Raw genomic sequence first — 26,242 nt, 5'->3', positions numbered from 1 at the left:
TTTTAACATGGGTGACAATAAGGAAAGCTCTATACATACGAAACAAGTTGCTCGCTGGTGAGACAAAGTTCTTTTAGCAGCTTCTCTTCATCTAGAATCTCCAGCAACGTCTCCTTGAAGACCTTTACGTCCGTCTCCAATCCAGACAAGCTTGGAAATAACACAGGTAAAAAAGACTGAGAAAGTGCAATATAAGCTATGCACATTTCTTTGTATGCACACATTCTCTACCTTACAGTGCTAGGGACCCGGGTTCGATCCTGACTACGGGTGTTGTCTGTACCGAGTTTGTCCATTCTTCCTGTGACCTGTGTGTGTTTTCTCTGGTTTCCTCCCATACTCCAAAGAAGTACATGTTTGTAGGGTAATTGGCTTGGTAAAATTCTAAATTGTCCGTAGTGGGTGTTGTGTAGGATTAGTGTGTGGCGTGGACTCGGCGGGCCGAAGGGCATGTTTCTTCGCTATATCTCTAAACTACACTAAACTAATCATTTGTAGCAATTTATTATAAATGTGAATGTCACAATTAACTTAATACAAAGTTCTGGAGCAACTCAGCGGGTCAGACAGCATCTCCAGAGAACCTGGATAGGTGATCTATAGGATAGAAGACCGAAAAAGGTGAATTTATTATGGGGAACAAGGAAATGGCAGATGAGTTGAATAGGTACTTTGGATCTGTTTTCACTAAGGAGGACACAAACAATTTTCCTGATATAGTAGTGGCCAGGGGATCTGGGGTGACAGAGGAACTGAAGGAAATCCACATTAGGTAGGAAATGGTGTTGGATAGACTGATGGGACTGAAGGCTGATAAATCCCCAGGCCCTGATGGTCTGCATCCCAGGATACTTAAGGAAGTGGCTCTAGAAATCGTGGATGCATTGGTGATAATTTTCCAATGTTCTATAGACTCAGGATCAGTAACAGGATCGATCCGAGTCAGCATGGATTTACGAAGGGGAAATCATGCTTGACTAATCTTCTGGAATTTTTTGAAGATGTAATTAGGAAAATGGACAAAGGAGAGCCAGTGGATGTAGTGTACCTGGACTTTCAGAAAACATTTGATAAGGTCCCACATAGGAGATTAGTGGGCAAAATTAGGGCACATGGTATTGGGGGTAGAGTGCTGACATGGATAGAGAAGTGGTTGGCAGATATGAAACAAAGAGTAGGGATTAACGGGTCCCTTTCAGAATGGCAGGCAGTGACTAGTGGGGTACCTCAAGGCTCGGTGCCGGTATTGCAGCTATTTACAATATACATCAATTATTTGGATGAAGGGATTCAAAGTAACATTAGCAAATTTACAGATGACACAAAGCTGGGTGGCAGTGTGAACTGTGAGGAGGATGCTATGAGAATACAGGTGACTTGGACTGGTTGGAGGAGTGGGCAGATGCATGGCAGATGAAGTTTAATGCGGATAAATGTGAGGTTATCCGCTTTGGTAGCAAAAACAGGAAGGCTGATTACTATCTAAATGGCGTCAAGTTGGGAAAAGGGGAAGTACAACGGGATCTGGGGGGTCCTTGTACATCAGTCTATGAAAGTAAGCATGCAGGTACAGCAGGCAGTGAAGAAAGCAAATGGCATGTTGACCTTTTATAACAAGAGGAATCGAATATAGGAGCAAAGAGGTCCTTCTGCAGTTGGACAGGGCCCTAGTGAGACCACACCTAGAATATTGTGTACAGTTTTGGTCCCCTAATTTGAGGAAGGACATTCTTGCTATTGAGGGAGTGCAGCGTAGGTTTACAAGGTTAATTCCCGGGATGGCGGGACTGTCATATGCTGAGAGAATGGAGCGGCTGGGCTTGTACACTCTGGAGTTCAGAAGGATGAGAGGATATCTCATTGAAATATATATGATTGTTAAGGGCTTGGACACGCTAGAGGCAGGAAACATGTTTCCGATGTTGGGGGAGACCAGAACCAGGGGCCACAGTTTAAGAATAAGGAGTAAGCCATTTAGAACGGAGATGAGGAAACACTTTTTCTCACAGAGAATGGTGAGTCTGTGGAATTCTCTGCCTCAGAGGGCAGTGGAGACAGGTTCTCTGTATGCTTTCAAGAGAGAGCTAGATAGGACTCTTAAAAATAGCGGATTCCGGGGATATGGGGAGAAGGCAGGAACGGGTTACTGATTGGTGATGATCAGCCATGATCACATCGAATGGCGGTGCTGGCTCGAAGGGCCGAATGGCCTACTCCTGCACATATTGTCTATTGTCTATTCTCTATCTTTCTCCACCCGAAACATCAGCTGTCCATGTTCTCCAGAGTTGCTGCATGACCCGCTGAGTTACTCCAGCGCTTTGTGTCTTTTTTTGTAGCGCATCATCGGCAGTTCTTTGTACCTACAATTAATTTGACTATGTAAATGGTACATTTATGCCCTTCGTTCTATCAGTGAAGATAATCTGTAGTTAGATACAAAGTCTTTGCCATGATTTTTATGGTTCATAGTTCCAGGAGCGTATCCTGGCCTCCATTTATGTCTACTTTGGAGTTTCCTTGTTTTCCCTGAAATTGCATGGGTTACGTCTGATTGTTCCATCCTCCTACATCCCAAAGATGTACAGGCTGGTATATTATTGATGACTGTAAGTTGCCATTAACGTGAAGCGAGTGGTAGTTATGTGATACAGTGCAGTCCTGGCTGACCAATGATACTCATAGACTAGCACTATCCTACACACTAGGGACAATTTACAATCTTTACCAAAGCCAATTAACCTACAAACCTAAGATAGACACAAAAAGCTGCAGTATCTCAGCAGGGCAGGCAGCATCTCTGGGGCGAAGGAATGGGTGATGTTTCGGGTCGAGACCCTTCTTCAGTCCATCTGAACCTACCTAATCTTCCGGTTGCTAAACAATAAACAATTTAATTCTCCTTCCCAATCCCACAGAGACCTTTCTGTCCTAGGTCTCCTCCATTGTCAGAAAGCAGTCTAAAGAAGGGTCTCGACCTGAAACGTCGCCCATTCCTTCTCTCCAGAGATGCTGCCTGTCCTGCTGAGTTACACCAGCTTTTTGTGTCTATCTTCGGTTTAAACCAGCATCTGCAGTTCATTCCGACACCAAAACCTACAAACCTACCCACGTGGTCACGGGGAGAATGCACAAATTAGCCAGCACGAGTAGTCAGGATCGAACCCGGGTTTCTGGCGCTGTAAGCCAACTGCAGCGCCACCGTGCCATAGAAACTAGTACAAATTGATGGGATTGTAGGAAGGTAAAAAATAGGCAGAAATGGGTACTTGATGAGTGACACAGGCTCAATGGCCTTTTCCACATCGCATGTCTATGTCTTTTCACAGTACAGCAAAAAAGGCTGGAATGATGAGGGGAAATTCCATAAGCTTAAATTCCACTTTCATGATAAATTCTGTTGAAGATTTGTCAGCTTCTAGGTTTCATGCACACATTATTTACTGCAATTTTAGCCTGAATGCAATTGATACATTTTATAACAACAGGCATTTATAAAACAGCTTTCACATGGTGAAAGATCCAAAGATCACTAACCCATGTAAAGAGGGAGAGAGATGATCAAAAGTTAGATTTAGGTTCAGAAACAAGGAACTGCAGGTTTACAAAAGAACTTTCCTTACATAAACTTTCCTTACCCTGTCTATTTGACCAGGTTTTTCTGTACCTGAAAATAATAAACCTAAATATTTTTTAAAAAAGTGCTGGAGTCACTCAGCTGGTCAGGCAGCATCTGTGGAGGGAGGCCCTTCTTCAGACCCAACCCAATCTTTCCCGACCCAAAACATCACCCAGAGACACTACCTGATCTGCTGAGTTACTCCAGCACATTATGTGTGTATTTTTTTTTAACATTGAGGTTTATTATTGTCATGTGTACCGAGACATGGACTGGAGAGACCTGTTCAAATAGGCAGGGTAAGGAATGCTTTAACAGGATAGGGATGATTTGGGAGGGAATTTTAGGGCTGAGAAGTTGAAAAGTCACAACAGGGGAATATTTGAAAGATCTGGTATAAACTGGAAGGTAGATGGAGAAGGGCAGGGATCTATAAGGCTGGGGAGAAATTTAGAGGGAGGGGAAAATCCATAAAGATATATTGAGTGCAGCACAGTGGCAGAGTTGCTGCATTACAGCGCTAGAAACCCATGTTCGATCCCAACCACGGGTGCTGTCTATATGGAGTTTGTACGTGACCGCGTGGTCTTTCCCAGGGTGCTGCGGTTTCCTCCCACATTCCAAAATGTACAGGTTTGTAGGTTAATTGGCTTTGATAGAGATTGTAAATTGTCCCTAGTGTGTAGGATAGTGCTCGTGTATGGGGATCGCTGGTTGGTATGGACTCGGTGGGCCGAAGAACCAGTTTCCGCGCCCTATCACTAAACTGAACATTTGAAGATGAGGATGAATATTTTAAGCTCTTGATATTTTTCAGAATCCAATATAGAACCAAGCACTGGGATGATGGGTTATAGATGAGAATCACCAAATTTAAACATTTTGGTTTTAAGAAGTACAGATTTGCCAAAGATAATCATGACATGGTGAATGGTGGCATGGCAGCATTATGGTGGTATGGAGACATGGAGTCACGCCCTTTGGCTCACTAAAGCCCCTGTCCCACTTAGGAGACCTAAACTGCAACCTCTGGTGACCTTGCCCTCCACCCAAAAAAAAATCAATGTCGAGGTGACCTACAACCTCCTACCACCTCCGATGCATATGTTGGAAACCTTCCTCAACTATGAAGAAAACCGGCTTCGACTAGACCTGCGACTAAAAAATTATCGATTTTTAAAACGGCAACCTATTTTTAGTCGAGGCCGGTTTTAAACATGATTAACAAAATAGCAGCAACCTAGATGAAGCCTCGACCACGCGGAAACCACTTTCGGACCATTAGGGAGAGTGATCAAAACCTCCGGTGACCTCATGGAAACCTTGGGTGGCGGGCAAGGTCACCAGAGGTTGCTGTTTAGGTTTCTCAAGTGGGACAGGGGCTTAAGTCCACACTGACAATCAACCACCCCTTACACACATTTTATATTAATCCCATCTTTATTCTCCACATTCTCCCCACTCTAGGATTCTACCGTGAAGGTTTCCTCTAGGTGCTCCTGTTTCTCCGCACATCCCAAAGACGGGCGGGTTTGCAGGTTAATTGGCTTCTATAAACTGCCCCTAGTGTGAAGTGAGTGAATGAGAAAGAGGGGTAACAGAACAAGTATGAGCGGGAGATCGATGGTCGGCACGGATTTGGTGGGCTGAAGTTCCGTGCTATATCTCCAAAATAAACTAAACCAAACCGATATATCGAGGCAATTTTTAACGATTTAACGATCAACGATTTTAACCTACTAACCCATGTCTTTGGGATGTGGGAGGAAACTGGAGCACCTGGAGGAAACCCACACGGTCACAGGGAGAATATGTAAATTCCATACACCGCAGCTAAAATCAGCATTGAACACAGATCTTTGGCACTATGAGTCAGTAGCTCTACTAGCTTTGTCATTGGGGTTCATAAAGAAAGTGTTGGTTGAACCTCAAACCGTAACATATTCATTAAGGTAGCATTGTGTAGGAAAGAACTGCAAATGCTGGTTTAAATCGAAGGTAGACACAAAATGCTGGAGTAACTCAGCGGGACAGGCAGTATCTCTGGAGAGAAGGAATGGGTGACATTTCGGGTTGAGACTCTTCGTCAGACTGATTTAAGGTAGCAGTACAAGTTAATAAAGGTGGTTCAGAAGGCATTTTGGGATATTTGCTTTTATTTACTAAGGTACGGAAATCAAGAACAGGAAGTCAAGCTAGAAGATAGAAAACAATAGTTCACAACATGGGTACAAGGTACAGTACTGGTAAGCATATTGTAAAAAAAATGGTATCTATGTATTATAGTTAAGAATAAGGGGTAAGCCATTTAGAACGAAGATGAGGAAACACTTTTTCACACAGAGAGATGTGAGTCTGTGGAATTCTCTGCCTCAGAGGGCGGTGGAGGCCGGTTCTCTGCATACTTTCAAGAGAGAGCTAGACAGGGCTCTTAAAGATAACGGAGTCAGGGGATACACTTTTAACACAGGGAGTGGTGAATCTGTGGAATTCTCTGCCACAGAAGGTAGTTGAGGCCAATTCATTGGCTATGTTTAAGAGGGAGTTAGATGTGGCCCTTGTGGCTAACGGGATCAGGGGGTATGGAGAGAAGGCAGGTACAGGATACTGAGTTGGATGATCAGCCATGATCATATTGAATGGCGGTGCAGGCTCGAAGGACCGAATGGCCTACTCCTGCACCTAATTTCTATGTTTCTATATGGGGAGAAGGCAGGAACGGGGTACTGATTGGGGATGATCAGCCATGATCACATTGAATGGCGGTGCTGGCTCGAAGGGCCGAATTACCTACTCCTGCACCTATTGTCTATTGTCAATTGTTGTGATGGTGACTGTTTATGATGAAACTGTTTTGTTTTTACAAGAAAGGAAACTGGGGGGAGATTTACAGTAATTGAGATGCGTAAAATTGTGAGAGGCCTGAACACAAGAAAGGACCAAATTTCCTTAATAGGAGAATAAACAAGACAATGTGCAACCCAAAAACATGTTAAGTGAGAGAAGGATAAGAAGGAAAAATAATTTTATTCACTGAACCAAGGAGCTCTGAAACTCAATAAAACTTATTTTATCGATAATGATAATATGCATTTATTAATGCATAGGACAAATAAAGGATAATGAAGGCAGAAACCATTCATTTGAGGACTTGAACAGTTATAAACTATAGACCAAGTTGTAAACTATGGTCCAAAATAGTCCTCAAGTCCACTTTTGAGCCCGAGTAAACATGATGGGTCAAATGGCCACCTTCCGTGCTACATTTATATTACTTCTATCAAATTCCTCTTTCGCCATTAGTTTACTCTTACTTTTTGCTGTCTTGAAGTAAAATATGCAGTTTGCTTCGATCAATCGACATTTGTTTGGGATTGACCAGAGCTTCTAATGTCTCTAATATTTGAGGCTGTAACTCATTCAGACTTGCTTGCAGAGCACTAATCTGGACAACATAAAAGAAAATACCTTTCAGCATTATGGACATACAATGGATAAACTTCCATTGTCAGATGGTGTACTTATCAGCCGGCTTAACCAAGCAAAACATGTACAAAATCTTTAGGGATATCTGGATCTCATAACATACATGGAGACAAGGTGTAGAGCATGATTGCTTGGGACTGACTAAGTTTTTTTAGAAGGTCGACAAACATTTTATTTGTTGGCCCTCTGCTGGAGAAATGGCACCAATGCCAGGTGACCAAAACTGAACACAATACCCCAAATAAGCAGGCTTTATGAGTGTCAATAAAGCTTGCGTCTAGGCTGGTGGCCTGCATGGGGTGCAGAAGAAGCCAGGCAGACATTGATAAAATTGGATGCATGGTCCAGAACAAAAACTATGCACTTCGCGCAAAGCCCACGACAATCTGGATTTTTGATTCTGACTTATTTTCAACTGCACGGCGGCACTGCGTTAGAATTGCTGCCTTACAGCACCAGTAGACCCGGGTTTGATCCTGACTATAGGTGCTGTCTGTACGGAGGTTGTACGTTCTCCCCGTGACCGCGTAGATTTTCTCCGAGATCTTCGGTTTCCTCCCACATTCCAAAGATGTACGCGATTGTAGCTTAATTGGCTTGGTATAAGTGTAAATTGTTTATCATGTGTGTAGGATAATGTTATTGTGCGGGGATCGCTAGTCGGTGTGGCCTCGGTGGGCTGAAGGGCCTGTTTCCGCCCGTATCTCTAAACTAAACTAAAATTGGTCGCATGGAGTCGTGATGGAACGCAAAGAAATGGATTACATGTTTGCGAACAATTCAAATGCAGGGCTCCCAACGTTCGGTGAGAGTTGGGAGTGAGAAATCTGGACCCACCCTACAACAATGTCTACAACAAGCTACCACCTAGTCTAGTCAAGCTAGGACAAGCTATGTCGACCGGCGACACAATTCCTCGCGAATTGTGATGACCACCTACAACCACACCTACTACAACGTATGACCACACAGGCGACAACCTACGACAACCAAAGTCAACTTACGTCCACAAGATAGGACAAGCTACGACCCTGTTGGCGACAACTGAAGATATTAAATTCTGTGATCAGCGTGAGAATTGCGAGAAATTCGCGAGTCTCACGCTCAATGCGTGAGAGTTGGCAGTGCTGCAAATGTAGACTATAATACACATCCTGGTGAATCTCGTCTGCATATTTTTCACCTTACTGACATTGTCCCTGTAGCTTGGCGACTTGTTGCAGTTATGCTAAAAAATATTAAGAGGTAAACTTTATTCTTCTAACTTGAGATCAGCATAAGATATCTGAGCAGAATTAGGCCATTCAGCCCATCGAGTCAGCTTTATGATAACTGATTTATGATTCATTTCCTGATCTAAAACCAATGATTGAAACTTTAGCTGAAAAATATAACTACTTTCAAATCATTTGGAAGTCTGAAAAGAAACCAAAATCCAAGGAAAAAAGATATTTGATCATCTTAAAATGACAACCCTTGAATATACTTATTCATCAAATAATTATTCATCAAATTAGCCAGAGACGTCTAATGAAGTCGGAAAAATGTATTAGTGTGACTGAACTTTAGTTTAGTTTAGAGATACAGCGTGGAAACAGGCCCTTCAGCCCAATCCGACCAGCATTCCCTGCACTATCCTACACACACTAGAGGCAATTTACAAAATTTCCAAACCAATTAACTTACAAACCTGTATGTCTTTGGAGTTCACATTACATATTATGTGATAGCCAGCTGAAGCTGCCGTTGCGTAGCTTTCATGTCACCACAAGCAGTGATAAGTAGACATTGCATTGGGAAATATTTTAACTTCTTGTTAACTTCACAGAAAACATAGGCAGAGATTGACAATAGCTACGGCTGATGCACAATAAGAAATTTATGAAATTTGATGAAATTTGAGGAAATATGTTAGCATCAACAGTGGATTTCCTTGATTTGCCTCTCAACAAGGCCATGATCTTGACCTCTGTTCTACTTTCTTGCCTGATCCCCATAACTCTTGACTTCCCTACAGAATGCAAATCTGGCCTGGAATATAATAGTTCAGTCCCCACTGCAAATACCTAAAGATTCATGACCCTCAAAAGAAGTCCTTCCTCATCACAGTACAGATTGGGGATGATCAGCCATGATCACGTTGAATGGCAGTGCTGGCTCAAAGGGCCGAATGGCCTACTCCTGCACCTATGTCTATTGTCATTCTTAATTAGGTGACCCCTTATTCTGAAATCATGCCCAGATGGGAAAATGTTCCCTCACCATCTACCTTTCAAGCTGCTTCAGAATCTTCAATGTTTGAAATAAAATCATCTTTTTAGCTTAGTTTAGTTTCGAGATACAGCGTGGCAAGAGGCCCTTCAGCCCACCGAGTCCGCGTGGACCAGCTGTCCTACAGACACTAGGGACAGCTTACAATTATACCAAGCCAATTACCCCATGAAACTGTACATCTTTGGAGTGCAGGAGGAAACCGGAGCATCCAGAGAAAATCCACGCGGTCACAGGGAGAATGTATAAACTCCACACAGATAGCACCCTGAATCAGGATCGAACGCGGGTTTCCTGACGTTATATGTCAGCAACTGTACCGCTGCACCACCATGCTGCCATCTCTTCTACATTCTAATGAGTACAGGCTCAAACTGCAAAACTTCATATCTTCATCCCAGGAATCAGCCTAGTGAACCTTAACTGAAATACCTCCAATGCAAGCATATCCCTCTTTGATCAAGACCACTAAAACTGCACACCAGATGTAGTCCCATCAAGTAATGTACATTTGTTCCAAGACGTTAGTTATTTTTAAACCCTAACCTATTTACATAAAGACTAGTTTTCCATTTGCCTTCCCAACTGCTCGCTGTACCTGCATAATAGTATTAAAGTGTGTCTCCATTTATGTGTTGTCTTTCTGCTGACTAGTTAGCACGCAACAAAAGTTTTTCACTGTACACGTGACAATAAACTAAACTAAACTGAGGTAGTTGACTTTGCTTTCTAAAACATTTATATTCTCTCAACCATGCCATTCATTCCGTGGGAGGAAAATGCAGTAATATTGGGAAGCATTGATTTTTATTTTTTTTTGTGCAACATAAATAATTCCCTTCTACTAACCCTGTGATGAAGTATTGCTTCTATGGCCCGGAATTCAAAAGGCAAAGAGTATGTGGCCAGTTGTCCATCTCCAGCCAATTGTAACGTGAGGTCCTTCAAAAGCCAATGCTCCAGATTTGATTGGTGATAATCCAGGATAAGAAGATACTTTGGAGTTATTACAGCTTTAAGGATCTGATCAATGGAAAAAAAAGTAATATAGTGATACAATGTGGAAACAGGCCCTTCGGCCCAACTTACTCACACCGGCCAATATGTCCCAGCTACACCAGTCCCACCTGCCTGTGCCTAGTCCATATCCCTCCAAACCTGTCCTATCCATGTACCTGTCCAACTACTTCTTAAGCTACTCTGGCAGCTTGTTCCATACACCCACCATCCTTTGTATGAACATTTTTTTTTTGTTTTGTTTTTTTGTGTGTTTTTTTTGTTTTTTGCACAATCCACAAGCATTGCCACTTTTCATTTCACTGCGCATCTCGTTTGTGTATGTGACAAATAAGCTTGACTTGACTTGGATTCCTACTAAATCTTTTCCCCTTCGCCTTGAACCTATGTCCTCTGGTCCTTGATTTCCCTACTCTGGGCAAGAGGCTCTGTGCATCTACCCGTCTATTCCTCTCATGATTTTGAACACCTCTATAAGATCACCCCTCATCCTCTTGCGCTCCGTGGAATAGAGACCCAGCCTACTCAACCTCTCCCAATAGCTCACACCCTCCAGTCCTGGCAAAATCCTCGTAAATCCTTTCTGAACCATTTCAATCTCATGACATTGCCAACATAAATTCAGCAAAACCTTTTTGTTAAGGACTGGAGATTTTAGACAGAAATAGAAAATGTAGGAACACTCAGCAACTCAGGCAGCATCTGTGGTAAGAGAAAGACTCAACATTTCAGACTGACACAGATGTCATGAACAGATTGGGTGAGTGGGCAGATCCATGGCAGATGAAGTTTAATGCAGATAAATGTGAGGTGACCCACTTTGGTTGCAAAAACAGGAAGGCTGATTACTATCTAAATGGCGTCAAGTTGGGAAAAGGGGAAGTAAAACGGGATCTGGGGGTCCTTGTACATCAGTCTATGAAAGTAAGCATGCAGGTTACAGCAGGCAGTGAAGAAAGCGAATGGCATATTGGCCTTTATAACACGAGGAATCGAATATAGGAACAAAGAGGTCCTTCTGCAGTTGTACAGAGCCCTAGTGAGACCACACCTGGAGTATTTTGTGTAGTTTTGGTTGCCTAATATGAGGAAGGACATTCTTGCTATTGAGGGAGTGCAGCATAGGTTTACAAGGTTAATTGCCGGGATGGCGGGACTGTCATATGCTGAGAGAATGGAGCAGCTGGCCCTGTACACTCTGGAGTTAACATAGAAACATAGAAATTAGGTGCAGGAGTAGGCCATTCGGCCCCTCGAGCCTGCACCGCCATTCAATATGATCATGGCTGATCATCCAACTCAGTATCCTGTACCTGCCTTCTATCCATACCCCCTGATCCCTTTAGCCACAAGGGCCACAACTCCCTCTTAAATATAGCCAATGAACTGGCCTCAACTACCCTCTGTGGCAGAGAATTCCACAGATTCACCACTCTCTGTGTGAAAAATGATTTCCTCATCTCGGTCCTAAAAGATTTCCCCCTTATCCTTAAACTGTGACCCCTTGTTTTGGACTTCCCCAACATCGGGAACAATCTTCTGGCATCTAGCCTGTCCAACCCCTTAAGAATTTTGTAAGTTTCTATAAGATCCTCCCTCAATCTTCTAAATTCTAGCGAATACAAACCGAGTCTATCCAGTCTTTCTTCATATGAAAGTCCTGACATCCCAGGAATCAGTCTGGTGAACCTTCTCTGTACTCCCTCTATGGCAAGTATGTCTTTCCTCAGATTAGGAGACCAAAACTGTACGCAATACTCCAGTGTGGTCTCACCAAGACCCTGTACAACTGCAGTAGAACCCCCCTGCTCCTATACTCAAATCCTTTTGCTATGAATGCTAACATACCATTCGCTTTCTTCACTGCCTGCTGAACCTGCATGCCTACTTTTAATGACTGGTGTACCATGACACCCAGGTTTCGTTGCATCTCCCCCTTTCCTAACCGGCCACCATTCAGATAATAGTCTATTTTCTTGTTTTTGCCACCAAAGTGGATAACCTCACATTTATTCACATTATACTGCATCTGCCATGCATTTGCCCACTCACCCAGCCTATCCAAGTCACCTTGCAGCCTCCTAGCATCCTCCACACAGCTAACACTGCCCCCCAGCTTTGTGTCATCCGCAACCTTGGAGATGTTGCATTCAATTCCCTCGTCCAAATCATTAATATATATCGTAAATAGCTGGGGTCACTGCCTGCCATTGTGAAAAGGACCCGTTTACTCCTACTCTTTGCTTCCTGTCTGCCAGCCAGTTCTCTATCCACATCAATACTGAACCCCCAATACTGTGTGCTTTAAGTTTGTATACTAATCTCTTATGTGGGACCTTGTCGAAAGCCTTCTAAAAGTCCAGATATAACACATCCACTGGTTCTCTCTTATCCACTCTACTAGTTACATCCTCGAAAAATTCTATAAGATTCGTCAGACATGATTTACCTTTCATAAATCCATGCTGACTTTGCCCAATGATTTCACCACTTTCCAAATGTGCTGCTATCCCATCTTTAATAACTGATTCTAGCAGTTTCCCCACTACCGACGTTAGACTAACTGGTCTGTAATTCCCCGTTTTCTCTCTCCCTCCCTTTTTAAAAAGTGGGGTTACATTATCTACCCTCCAATCCTCAAGAACTACTCCAGATTCTAAAGAGTTTTGAAAAATTATCACTAATGCATCCACTATTTCTAGGGCTACTTCCTTAAGAACTCTGGGATGCAGCCTATCTGGCCCTGGGGATTTATCGGCCTTTAATCCATTCAATTTACCTAACACCACTTCCCGGCTAACCTGGATTTCACTCAGTTCCTCCATCTCATTTGACCCACGGTCCCTGCTATTTCCGGCAGATTATTTATGTCTTCCTTAGTGAAGACAGAACCAAAGTAGTTATTCAATTGGTCTGCCATGTCCTTGTTCCCCATTATCAATTCACCTGTTTCTGACTGCAATGGACCTACATTTGTTTTAACTAATCTTTTTCTCTTCACATATCTATAAAAGCTTTTGCAGTCAGTTTTTATGTTCCCTGCCAGTTTTCTTTCATAATCTATTTTCCCTTACCTAATTAAGCCCTTTGTCCTCCTCTGCTGGACTCTGAATTTCTCCCAGTCCTCTGGTAGGCTGCTTTTTCTGGCTAATTTGTAAGCTTCATCTTTTGTTTTGATACTATCCCTGATTTCCCTTGTTATCCACAGACGCACTACCTTCCCTGATTTATTTTTTTGCCAAACTGGGATGAACAATTGTTGTAGTTCGTCCATGCAGTCTTTAAATGCCTTCCATTGCATATCCACCGTCAACCCATTAAGAATCAATTGCCAGTCTATCTTGGCCAATTCACGTCTCATACCCTCAAAGTTACCTTTCTTTAAGTTCAGGACCCTTGTTTCTGAATTAACAATGTCACTCTCCATCCTAATGAAGAACTCAACCATATTATGGTCACTCTTGCCCAAGGGGCCACGCACAACAAGACTGCTAACTAACCCTTCCTCATTACTCAATACCCAATCTAGAATAGCCTGCTCTCTCGTTGGTTCCTCTACATGTTGGTTTAGAAAACTATCCCACATATATTCCAAGAAATCCTCTTCCTCAGCACCCTTGCCAATTTGATTCACCCAATCTATATGTAGATTAAAGTTACCCATTATAACTATTTTACCTTTGTTGCACGCATTTCTAATTTCCTGTTTGATGCCATCCCCAACTCCACTACTACTGTTAGGTGGCCTGTACACAACTCCCACTAGCGTTTTCTGCCCCTTAGTGTTTCGCAGCTCTACCCATAGAAGAATGAAAGGGGATCTCATTGAAACATATAAGATTGTTAAGGGCTTGGACACGCTAGAGGCAGGAAACATGTTCCCGGTGTTGGGGGAGTCCAGAACCAGGGGCCATAGTTAAGAATAAGGTGTAAGCCATTTAGAACGGAGACGAGGAAACACTTTTTCTCACAGATAGTGGTGAGTGTGGAATTCTCTGCCTCAGAGGGCGGTGGAGGCAGGTTCCCTAGATGCTTTCAAGAGAGAGCTAGATAGGGCTCTTAAAAATAGCGGAGTCAGGGGATATGGGGAGGCAGGAACGGGGTACTGATTGTGGATGATCAGCCATGATCACGTTGAATGGCTGGCTCGAAGGGACGAATGGCCTACTCCTGCACCTATTGTCTATTGTCATTTTATCTGCTCCTCATTTCCTGCACTTTGTTTTTGCTCCAGCTTTTCAACATCTGCAATTTTCACTTTTGGTTTACTGGTAAATTTAAATTATATTTGAAATACTTATAAACTGGTGCTACAAGCATTACAAATAGTTGAGTTTAGTTTAGAGATACAGTACGGGAACAAGCTCTTTGGCCCAACAAGTCTGCGCCGATCAGCGATCCCTGCACACTATTATCTCAATGGGGTTAGGTTAGGTAAGGGGGAGGTGCAGCGAGACCTGGGCGTCCTTGTACACCGGTCACTGAAAGTTGGCTTACAGGCACAGCAGGCAGTGAAGAAAGCTAATGGAATGTTGGCCTTCATAACAATAGGATTTCAGTATAGGAGTAAAGAGGTTCTTCTGCAGTTGTATAGGGCTCTGGTGAGACCACATCTGGAGTATTGTGTACCGTTTGGTCTCCTAATTTGAGGAAGTACATCCTTGTGATTGAGACAGTGCAGCGTAGGTTCACAAGATTGATCCCTGGGATGGCGGGGCTGTCATATGAGGAAAGATTGAAAAGACTAGGCTTGTATTCACTGGAGTTTAGAAGGTTGAGGGGGGATCTTATAGAAACATATAAAATTATAAAAGGACTGGACAAGCTAGACGCAGGAAAAATGTTCCCATGTTGGGCAAGTCCTGAGCCACAGTCTTAGAATAAAGGGGAGGTCATTTAAGACTGAGGTGAGAAAAAACTTTTTCACCCAGAGAGTTGTGTATTTATAGAATCCCCTGCCACAGAGGGCAAGTCACTGGATGGATTGAACAGAGAGTTAGATAGAGCTCTAGGGGCTAGTGGATTCAAGAGAAAAAACTTTTTCACCCAGAGAGTTGTGAATTTATGGAATTCCCTTCCACAGATGGCAGTGGAGGTCAAATCACTGGATGGATTTAAGAGAGAGTTAGATAGAGCTCTAGGGGCTAATGGAGTCAAAGGATATGGGGAGAAGGCAGGCACGGGTTATTGATAGGGGACGATCAGCCATGATCACAATGAATGGTGGTGCTGGCGTGAAGGGCCGAATGTCCTCCTCCTGCACCTATTTTCTATGTTTCTGTGATATGGGGAGAAGGCAGGCACGGGTTATTGATAGGGGACGATCAGCCTTTATCACAATGAATGGCGGTGCTAGCTCGATATTCCGAATGGCCTCCTCCTGCACCTATTTTCTATATTTCTATGTTTCCACTAGCACTATCCTACACGCTAGGGACAATTTACAATTTTTACTGAAGCCAATTAACATCTGCGCCACCGTGCCGCCCGATATTAGGTCTGAGCTCAAAGCATCATTATGAATTTTAAGGTAGTCCTTCAGGTAACATTAGTTCAGTGTTCATGTATCCTTAAATGAGTTTAAAAGACTAACAATATCATTGAAAGAAGATTTTCATGATACCATAACCAATATTTATTATTCAATCACAAAATCGCTTAAAAAGGAGATCTGTTTATTATGAAATTTATTTTTGTGCATCTTGCTGCATACACACAGTCTACTCCATTTTTTAATGCTTTTGGATGCCTCATAAGTCACTGTATAAAAGTAACTGAAAATCAAACTTAAACGCAGATGCTGAAAGATTGAAACAAAAACAGAAAATGCTTGAAATTCTCAACAGGTCCAGAATGACCTTTAACCCGAAACATTTTTCTTTCTCAGCTGGGAAGCTTTCTTACCTCCATCCTGAGGATGATGCAATTATTCCTGGTATTAATACTCGTTAAGTGCTGAAATCGCAAATCTCGCGCTTGGAGTCCAAGTTCCTGGTATAGTTCAGTCTTCTTTCGTTCTATGGCGAGAATGATTTTATAAACATTAAGTAATAAATTTGAGGCCAATCTCTACAACATTTTAAGCAGTAGTAAATTTCTCTTGTTACCATCACCATACTAAACAAACTAAATACCCAGAATCATAATCAGCAGTACAACATTTTATACTTTCTTCATTACCAGGTGGACTTGGCGTGGGGGGAGTGATGGACCTGGAGCAAGGAGGGGGGGGGGGGTGAACAAATGAGGACCTGGCGTGGGATATTTCGTAACTTTGTCAGTGCCCTTTATGTGGCAACTATTTGCATACCTTGGATATGCAAATAAAGAATTTCACTGTGCCATGTGAAGTTTTTATGCATTCATTCACTTTCTATATCTTCATCTTTGATGGATACTTTGAAACATTCCTCTTCTTTGACTTTCACTTCTGCCTAAGATTTTCATTACCCTCTGCCACACTCTGTCCATAATGATATTTATGGCAGCACAATGAAACAGCTGGTAGAGCTACTGTCTCATAATACCAGAGGTACCTGGTTCCAATCCTGACCTCAGGTACTGTCTATGTAGAGTTTGCACATTTTCCCATGGGTTTCCCCCAGGGCTCTAGTTTCCTTCCACATCCCAAAGACATGCGGGTTTATAGATTAATTGGCCTCTCTAAAATTGTCCCGGATGTTCAGGGATTGGATGGGAAAGTGGGATAACATAGTAATAATGTGAACAGGTGATCAATGGTCAGTGTGGACTCAGTGGGCTGAAGGGCCTGTTTCCATGCCAATTCTCTAAACTAAACTAAACCAAACCTTAGATAGATACAAAATGCTGGAGTAACTGGATAGGCAGCATCTCTGGATAGATTCAGACAGATCAGTCACCCATTCCTTCTCTCCAGAGATGCTGCCTGCCCTGCTGAGTTACTCCAGCACTTTGGGTCCAGCTTTGATTTAAACCAGCATCTGCAGTTCTTTCCTAAAATAAACCTTTGGTTTGGTGTAGGCTTATGTCCAGTTACATTTCTTCAAAGCACGGCAAGAATTATTATTCATTAAAAACCTACATAAATGCAATTAATGCAGGTGACGCAAGCTACTTAAAGATGTCTGTCGACAAGATGACTGTGGGTACATTAATTGCATAACAGATGATGAAGTGAGGCTAGCAAAAGAACAAAAATAAATGGAATCAATGTTCAAGTATTTAAAATTGGTTAAATTATTTCTTACCAACAAATATGCTTAAAACATAAAATGATTAAAACCAACCTACCAAAGAAGCTTATGTTCCCAGTACTCTCATATTTCACCTGAAAGAAAATATATTTTTTAATGTAATGCATGCGTATGTTCTTTAAAATGTTATAAGTCTTCAAGAAACATCACTTACGACAGAAAACACGGGAACCACACTTCCAAGGGCACTTTGCGATGAATCCTTGATGTGACATTGTTGTTGTCTATTCACTGAAGAAATGTCAAAGTTTAAAATATTAAAGACTTGCTTTCAGCATAAACAAGCTAGCTCTCTCCCAGCTACAAATAAGAACAGATGAGGCATGGGGTTTTCAGCACAGGACCACCCACAATGTCCAGAAGTCAGTCTGACACTATAGCCTCGGACATTGAGGTCGGCTGCGGGTCTCATAAATTCCAAAGAAATAACTTTTAAATAGTTCATTTGTCATCTTAAATGCAACAAAATACCCTACATTGCTTTGTTTTGGGAATTAATCAACTGGTATAGAAATCTGGTTGGGGCGTAAAGGAACATTTTAAATGCAATGGAGCAAAATCGCAAGTTTGTCAGATGTACATGTATTTGAGTACAGTGTTTTACAGAGAAATATTTCAAAGTGAAGCAATATGGTATATCACTATTGAAAATAAACAGAGAAACAGGATTACATTATGGCTATTCTCCACTGTAACACCATTTTCCACCTTTTCATAAGTTCACGTGATAGGGGCAAAATTAGGCCATTTGGCTCATCAAGTCTATGCCACCATTCTGATCTATCTTTCCTTCTTAACCCCATTCTTCTGCCTTCTCCCCATAACCCCCGACATCCGTACGAATCAAGAATGTATCTATCTATGTAAGGATTTTGTTCGTGGATTTTAGCACTGCATTCAACACCATTGTGCCAGAGCTACTGCACTCCAAACTCTCCAAGTTGACTGTGCCTGAACCCCTCTGTCAGTGGATCACCAACTTCCTGACAGGAAGCACACATGTGAGGCTGGGAAAGCAAATCTCAGACCCGCAAACCATCAGCATAGGAGCACCGCTCATTTCAGGGATCATTCTCGTAAACCTCCTCTGGACCCTCTCCAGTGCCAGCACAGCCTTCCTCAGATATCGGGTGTCTGAGGTTATAGGGAGAAGGCAGGAGAATGGGGTTAGATGGGAGAGATAGATCAGCCATGATTTGTGTATAGGAGCAAAGAGGTCCTTCTGCAGTTGTACAGGGCCCTAGTGAGACCACATCTGGTGTATTGTGTGCAGTTTTCGCCTCCAAATTTGAGGAAGGACATGCTTGCTATTGAGGGAGTGCAGCGTAGGTTCACAAGGTTATTTCCCGGGATGGTGGGACTGTCATCTGCTGAGAGAATGGAGTGGCTGGGCTTGTATACTCTGGAATTTAGAAGGATGAGTGGGGGGTCTTATTGAAACATATAAGATTATTAAGGATTTGGACACGTTAGAGGCAGGAAACATGTTCCCGATGTTGGGGGAGTCCAGAAGCAGGGGCCATGTTTTAAGAATAAGGGGTAAGCCATTTAGAACGGAGATGAGGAAACACTTTTTCACACAGAGAGTTGTGAGTCTGTGGAATTTTCTGCCTCGGAGGGCGGTGGAGGCCGGTTTTCTGGATAGGATAGAAACATAGAAATTAGGTGCAGGAGTAGGCCATTCGGCCCTTCGAGCCTGCACCGCCATTCAATATGATCATGGCTGATCATCCAACTCAGTATCCCGTACCTGCCTTCTCTCCATACCCTCTGATCCCCTTAGCCACAAGGGCCACATCTAACTCCCTCTCTTAAATATAGCCAATGAACTGGCCTCGACTACCCTCTGCGGCAGAGAGTTCCAGAGACTCACCACTCTCTGTGTGAAAAAAGTTCTTCTCGTCTCGGTTTTAAAGGATTTCCCCCTTATCCTTAAGCTGTGACCCCTTGTCCTGGACTTCCCCAACTGGATACTTTCAACAAAGAGCTAGATAGAGCTCTTAAAGATAGCGGAGTCAGGGGATATGGGTAGAAGGCAGGAACGGGGTACTGATTGTGGATGATCAACCGTAATCACATTGAATGGCAGTGCTGGCTCGAAGGGCTGAATGGCCTACTCCTGCACCTATTGTCTATTGATTGAATGTAGGAGTAGACGATGGGCAGAATGGCCTAATTCTACTCCTATCACATGATGTTATGATCTTATACAAGGTCCAACATTGCTCACACTACTACAAATTGGGCCTGACCAGCACCCTGTAGAGGCCTCAGCAATACATCTTTGTTTTTGTATTCCAGCCCTCTGGAAATAAATGCTCCCATTGCGTTTGCCTTCCTTACTACCGATTCGACTTTTTGGGAATCCTACACCTGCACTCCCCAGTCCCTTTGCACCTCAGGATGGCACATGGCATCCAAGGAAGGAGATGGCTTGTAAGAGCTAGAGCGTGAACTTTGAACATGGTGCCAGAGCTGCTTGTGGCTCATTAGATTATTCCTGCACACTTGATAATCGGTGCTAGGGTGATACTGTACTGGACTGTTTGTAAGGAAAACGAATTACACTGTGTTAACAATCAACATAAGCGGCAATCAAAAAGAGCACTATTGGCAACCACTATATTTTGAGTCTATATGCCTCAAAACCTTTTAGCCGTGTCACGCAAGAAGCTATAGGAGTAGAATTAGAGGCTGTTTAGGAGTAGACTTAGGCTGCTCCGCCATTCAATCATGTCTGATCTCAGCATCCTAATACCATCTTCCTGCCTTCTCCCCATAACCCCTGACACCCATTGTAATCAAGAATCTGTGTATGAAAGGATTGCAGATGCTGGTTTAAACCAAAGAAAGACACAAAAAGCTGGAGTAACTCAATGGGACAGGCAGCATCTCTGGAAAGAAGGAATGGGTGACGTTTCGGGTCGAGACCCTTCTTCCTCAAGAATTCTTCTTCAAGAATTTGTCTATCTCTGCCTTAAAAATATCCACTGACATGGCCTCCACAGCCCTATGTGGCAATGTTTCACAGATTAACTACCCTCTGACTAAAGAAGTTCCTCCTCACCTCCGTTGTAAAAGAGCACCCTTCTCAAACACCCCTAAGTTGTGCATTGTGCAGCGAATGAATTATTATCCGGTCCATTCAACCTCCAATTAATTTACAGTTGAAACAGCTGAGACTGGGGTGCCAGAAACTTGAGCAAAACACAAAGTGCTGAAGGAACTGTGCGGGCCAGGCAGCATCTGTGGAGGGAACAGACAGACGACGTTGTCGTTCCGCACCCTTCTTTGAGTTTATTTTATTGTCATGTGTACTAAGGTACAGTGAAAAGCTTGTTTCGTGCTAACCAGTCAGCAGAAAGGCAAAATGTGATTGTAATCGAGCCATTCATAGTGTACAGATACATGGTAAAGGGAATAACGTGAATCACGTTTAGTGCAAGATAAAGTCAGATCACAGAAAGTTTGAGGGTCTCCAATGAGGTAGCTAGTAGTTCAGGACTGGTTCAGGACTTAGTTCAGTATTTTAAAAAATTCAATACATGGTATCCTGGTAACGGGCTCAACACTTGGTTGGTAGTCACAATGCGGGAGTTAACTGGTTCCTATTTTCTTTTTCTTTCTTTTTGTATACACTGGAATTTAGAAGGGGATGACGACTCTTGCGGCATCTTTTTTAAAGCTCAAAAAAAAAGAAAAATGTATTAAGATATAAGATGTTGTTTGTAGTATTGTAATTGGACCGTACGCCAGAGGCATTGGACACGGAGGCAACATGTTCTCAATGTTGGGAAGTCCAGAACAGGGGCCACAGTTTAAGAATAAGGGGTAGGCCATTTAGAACAGATATGAGGAAAAACTTTTTCACCCAGAGAGTTGTGAATCTGTGTAATCCTCTGCCTCAGAAGGCAGTGGAGGCCAATTCTCTGGATGCTTTCAAGAGAGAGTTAGATAGAGTTCTTAAAGATGTAGGAGGCAAGTGATATGGGGAGAATGCAGGAACGGGTACTGATGATCAGCCATGATCACAATGAATGGCGGTGCTGTCTCGAAGGGCCGAATAGCCTACTCCTACACCTATTATATTCTCTATTGACTGCTCTCTAGTTGTGGTGGGATGGTTCAGTTGCCTGATAACAGCTGGGAAGAAACTGTCCCAGACTGAAGAGGCTGCCTGATCCGCTGAGTTCCTCCAGCACGTTGTAATAGCCTGCAGTTGATTATCACGAAGCGACATTTAGTTTCAAAATAGCATCAGGTCAAACAGTGTCATCACAGTGGTCGGTGAAGAAACACGCTGACGTTCACTACCGCTATAAACAGCGCTCTATAAATTGTCTGCCTTCAACGCAAGAACTCACTGCTTATCCCGAGCCGAAGTTGTGTTCCTAAAGCACAAGTATGAAATGCAGAAATACTTCTTCCACAGGGTTTTAACATCGTACATCTGCAGCCGTATTTAAAAAATCGCAATTTAGCAGGCGTGCCTTTAAAGGCCAACCCGGCTCGCTCTGCAAACGTGCAGAAGAAAGACCTCGTCAGTCCCCAGACCTCCATCCCAAGAAGTTTATTGTTCCAAATTCCTTCTCTGCCTTCGAACGACGGAGACCCAGCGTAATGATTTCTTCAGCAATTACATGCTGGGATGTTGAAAAAAAAAACAGACCTTCTCTCCCGGAAGAGGACTTGAATCGGTGAAGTGCGCGAAATCTCTTAAAATAAAACTTTCTCAGACAGGAATAAGAGTCCCCTGTCAGTAAGATTTTAGTTGTTGCTGATTTCTATGGAGAATTGCGAGTCAACAAGGCCGGGCGAAGTTTGGAACGCTCCGGGTGAAATTCTACATGGAGTTTCCTTCAGAAACAGTGTCACAGTGTGACATCTCCGCAGATGAAACCAGCAACACGACCCCGGAAATCAACCTACTCCAATGCGCGCAAGCGCCATCAGAGGGAGGGACATGTGTGGTAGAAAAATACCGTCTTGTGGTAGGTTCATAAGTGATTGCAGCATTCGGCCCATTAGGTCTACTCCGCCATTCAATCATGCATGGCTGATCTATATTTCCCTCCTAACCCCATTCTCCTGCCTTCTCCCCATAATCCCTGACACCAGTACTAATCAAGAATCTATCTATCTCTGCCTTAAATATATCCACTGACTTGGCTTCTGCACCTTCTGTGGCAATGAATTCCACATATTCACAACCCTCTGACTAAATAAATCCTCCCCTCATCTCCTTCGTAAAGATATGTCATTTTATTCTGAGGCTGTGGCCTCTGGTCCTAGGCTCTCACTGGTGGAAACATCCTCTCCACATCCACTCTGTCCAGGCCTTTCACTATTCGGTACGGGAACCCTGCCTGTCGGGCAGCATCTAGGGCCAGTTTACAATTTTACTGAAGCCAATTTACCTACAAAGCTGTACATCTATGGAGCATGGTAGGAAACTGGATAAAACTCGCGTAGGTCATGCGGTGAATGTACAAACTCCATATAGACTGCACCCATGGTTAGGATCAAACCCGGGTCTCTGGCGCTGTAAGGCAGCAACTCTACTGCTGCGCCAACATGCCTCCCCTTGTGGAGAGAGAAACACAATTAACTTTCAGATTTTCCTGCTGTAATTCCATGTATTTTTATTGCATGTGTCTTGGTATGCTTTTGTTTCTGGTAACCCAGTGGGGCTAGATTAGTAAAGTCTTTCTGTGACTGCCCTCGTTAATCTTCCAACTACCAAAAAGATCAGAGCTTCGTTTTAGCATTTGCAATTAAAAGATTCTGCCAAATTGCTGTAAGATCTGCATCATCCTTAATCTTCCAGTAATTCAGGTCCCACCAAGAATTTCTGGAGCACCATCCACACTTCACGCTGCCTCGGCAAGGCCACCAGCATAATCAAGAGCTAGTATCATCCCGGTCATTCCCTCTTTTCCCCTCTCCCATCAGACAAGAGGTACAGAAGTTTGAAACACATACCTCCAGATTCAGGGACAGTTTCTTCACAGCTGTAATCAGGCAACTGAAACATCCTTTCATCAGCTAGAGTGCGGTCCTGACCCCTGACCTACCTCATTGGAGAACGTTTGAACTATCTTTAATTGGACCATATTGCACTCAGTGTTGCACTGTTTATCCTTTATCTGTACACTGTGGACGACTATATGTAGTCGTGTATAAAACACTACCCGAATGTACGTAAGGTTAAGTCCCATCAACTCTCACATAAGCCAGATTTTACATGTCAGAATCACCTTAAAACTAGAAACAAAGAACTGTAGATGCTGGTTAATACACAAAAGGAGATGAGAAAGAGTGACTTTAGTCGGAGGGTGGTGAATCTGTGGAATTCATTGCCACTGACGGCTGTGGAGGTCAAGTCAATGGATATTTTTAACGGAGATTGACAGATTCTTGATTAGTACGGGTGTCAGGGTGTATGGGACAAAGGCAGGAGAATGGGATTGAGAGGGAAATATAGATCAGCCATGGTTGAATGGTGGAGTAGACTTGGTGGTTCAATTGGCTTTATTCTGCTCCGAGAATATGAACAAATGGACAGAGAGGGACATAATGCTGGAGTAATTCTTCAGACTGATGAGTTACTCCAGCACTTTGAGTTGTTTCACGTTAAAACTAGGCGCTGATGCCCCTGGTCTGCACCTGTGACCTCTTCTTCGCCCGCTGCTGCACCGTCCGGTTGATGCGGCTGTTGTCGTGGCTCACGTTGTAGCCCCTAGCCCACGGCGCTTTCTTCAGGCTGCCGCCAGCGACAGGACACATTCCATCACCGGGGGTCTCCAAGTTGGCCCCAAGTTCTGATCTTTGTTTACCTCTGAAGAATAATCTGCCAACCTGAGAAAGACCCAGTTATTCCCATTGTTTGGTTTCCATCTGATATCCAATCCTGAATCCATGTCAGTACATTGGAAGGATGTGTTGGCTCAGGAAGGATTCCAGAAGAGATTTACAAGAATGATCCCAGGAATGAGTAGGTTAACCTCCGATGAGTGTTTGTCAGCGCAGGGCCTGTACTCGCTGGAGTTCAGAAGAATGAGGGGGGACCTCATTGAAACATACAGAGTAGTGAAAGGCTTGGATAGAGTGGATGTGGAAAGGATGTTTCCACCAGTGGGAGAGTCTTGGACTAGAGGTCATGGCTTCAGAATTAAAGGACCTTCTTTTTTGGAAGTAGATGAGGAGGAATTTATTTGACTAAGGGTGTTGAATCTGTGGAATTCCTTGTCAAAGAAGGCTGTGAAGGGCAAGTCAGTGCATATTTTTAAGGCAGAGATTGATTATTATAGGTGTCTGAAGTTATGGGAAGATGGCAGGAGAATGGGGTTAGGAGGGAGAGATAGATTGGCCATGATTGAATGGTGGAGTAGATATGATGTGTTGCATGGCCTAATTCTACTCCTATAACTTATGACCTTATCATGTACATTATCTGAATGTTCTAAACTTGTGTGATACCGTATCAAAAGCCTTCTGAACATCCAAATACACATCTTCTGGTTTTCTCTTATCTATTCCACCACTTACATCCTCAAAGTGCTTAGTAGATTAGTCGAAGATGTTTTTTCCCTTTCATAAATGTGGAATCTGCAGATAATTGTGGAGAGAGTTTGTTACAAAATGATGACTCCTTGAAAAGAACAGCCTGTGAATTTGAGCGCGGAGCCAAATATGTGAACTCAAGGTTAGGATTGATAAGAACCGAGACAGAACTGTGAACAATAACCCCTTCATGGCACAAGGGTAATGAGGTAATGCCAACCAGCTCCCAATCAGGACCATTATGGAAGGGACACAATATGGGTGATTGTTTTTGAGTCGGTAAGAGTCAGTATATTCGAGAGCTTAATACATCCTGATCATCCTATACAGATAAGATGGCCTGTTTCAGATTCAGATTCAGATTCAGATTCAGAAAACTTTATTGTCTGTTGTAACAGAAAATTTTCTTTGACATGGCTCAACATACAGACAGGACAATGTACTGATAAGCAGTCATACAACACAGATTTCTGCGAGCACACACAGTGTGTATCGATCTTAAAAGCAAATATAAAGATTAAAAACTGTAAAAATAGACAAGATAAAAGTTGTGGATACGTGTAAAGTGACAATGTGTCAGGGTTAATTTGTCCATTGTTCATTTTTTATTTAAGCTGTTTATGGCAATGGGTATGAATGAGTTTTTGTGGATGTTTTTCTTGGATAGGGGGACTTTATATCGGCGGCCTGATGGCAGAAGTTGGAAAGACTTGTGCAGGGGGTGGGTGGGATCCTGTGTAATGAGATTGGCTTTCCTTTTAACTGCCTGGGTGTGGAGTACTGATAATTGATTTTGAGTTTTGCCAGTTATTTTGCTTGCCTGATTGATGATCCGGGAAAGCTTTGATTTGTCTTTGACTGAGGTGAGGGTGAACCAGGATGTGATGTTAAAGGTGAGTACAGATTCTATAAGTGATTTATAGACAGCTGTTAAAATGTCCTGTCTGACATCAAAGCTCCTGAGTTTCCTCAGCAGGAACAGGCGTTGCTGTGCCTTCTTGTACACAGAGTTTGTGTGCTGGGAGAAGGACAGGACAGTTCTTTGTTCTTT

The 26,242-nt window shown here is 43.0% G+C and overlaps 1 protein-coding gene across 2 annotated transcripts in view; it reads right to left on the bottom strand.

Annotated features, from left to right (window-relative positions):
- The window catches only part of mrs2 (magnesium transporter MRS2), a 33,682-nt gene extending 10,888 nt beyond the window's left edge, over positions 1–22,794 (bottom strand). Inside the window, exons 1-7 of one of the 2 annotated variants that reach the window (XM_055654881.1) lie at positions 21,993–22,681; positions 17,783–17,859; positions 17,666–17,702; positions 16,298–16,410; positions 10,226–10,399; positions 6,934–7,064; positions 40–150 (exon numbers count right to left, since the gene is read on the bottom strand). In XM_055654881.1, the coding sequence (XP_055510856.1) occupies positions 40–150; positions 6,934–7,064; positions 10,226–10,399; positions 16,298–16,410; positions 17,666–17,702; positions 17,783–17,859; positions 21,993–22,188 (839 nt within the window). In that variant the 5' untranslated portion in view covers positions 22,189–22,681. Of the gene's footprint in view, positions 1–39; positions 151–6,933; positions 7,065–10,225; positions 10,400–16,297; positions 16,411–17,665; positions 17,703–17,782; positions 17,860–21,992 lie in introns of both variants that reach the window. The other variant, XM_055654891.1, reaches the window with a different exon arrangement.
- Between the last annotated feature and the right edge of the window lie 3,448 nt (positions 22,795–26,242).

The sequence above is a fragment of the Leucoraja erinacea genome, chromosome 2 (genome assembly GCF_028641065.1).
Source record: "Leucoraja erinacea ecotype New England chromosome 2, Leri_hhj_1, whole genome shotgun sequence".
NCBI classification, from domain to species: Eukaryota; Metazoa; Chordata; class Chondrichthyes; order Rajiformes; family Rajidae; genus Leucoraja; species Leucoraja erinaceus.
Note: the sequence above shows the minus strand (reverse complement) of the source record. Positions and strands in the feature narration are given on the sequence as shown.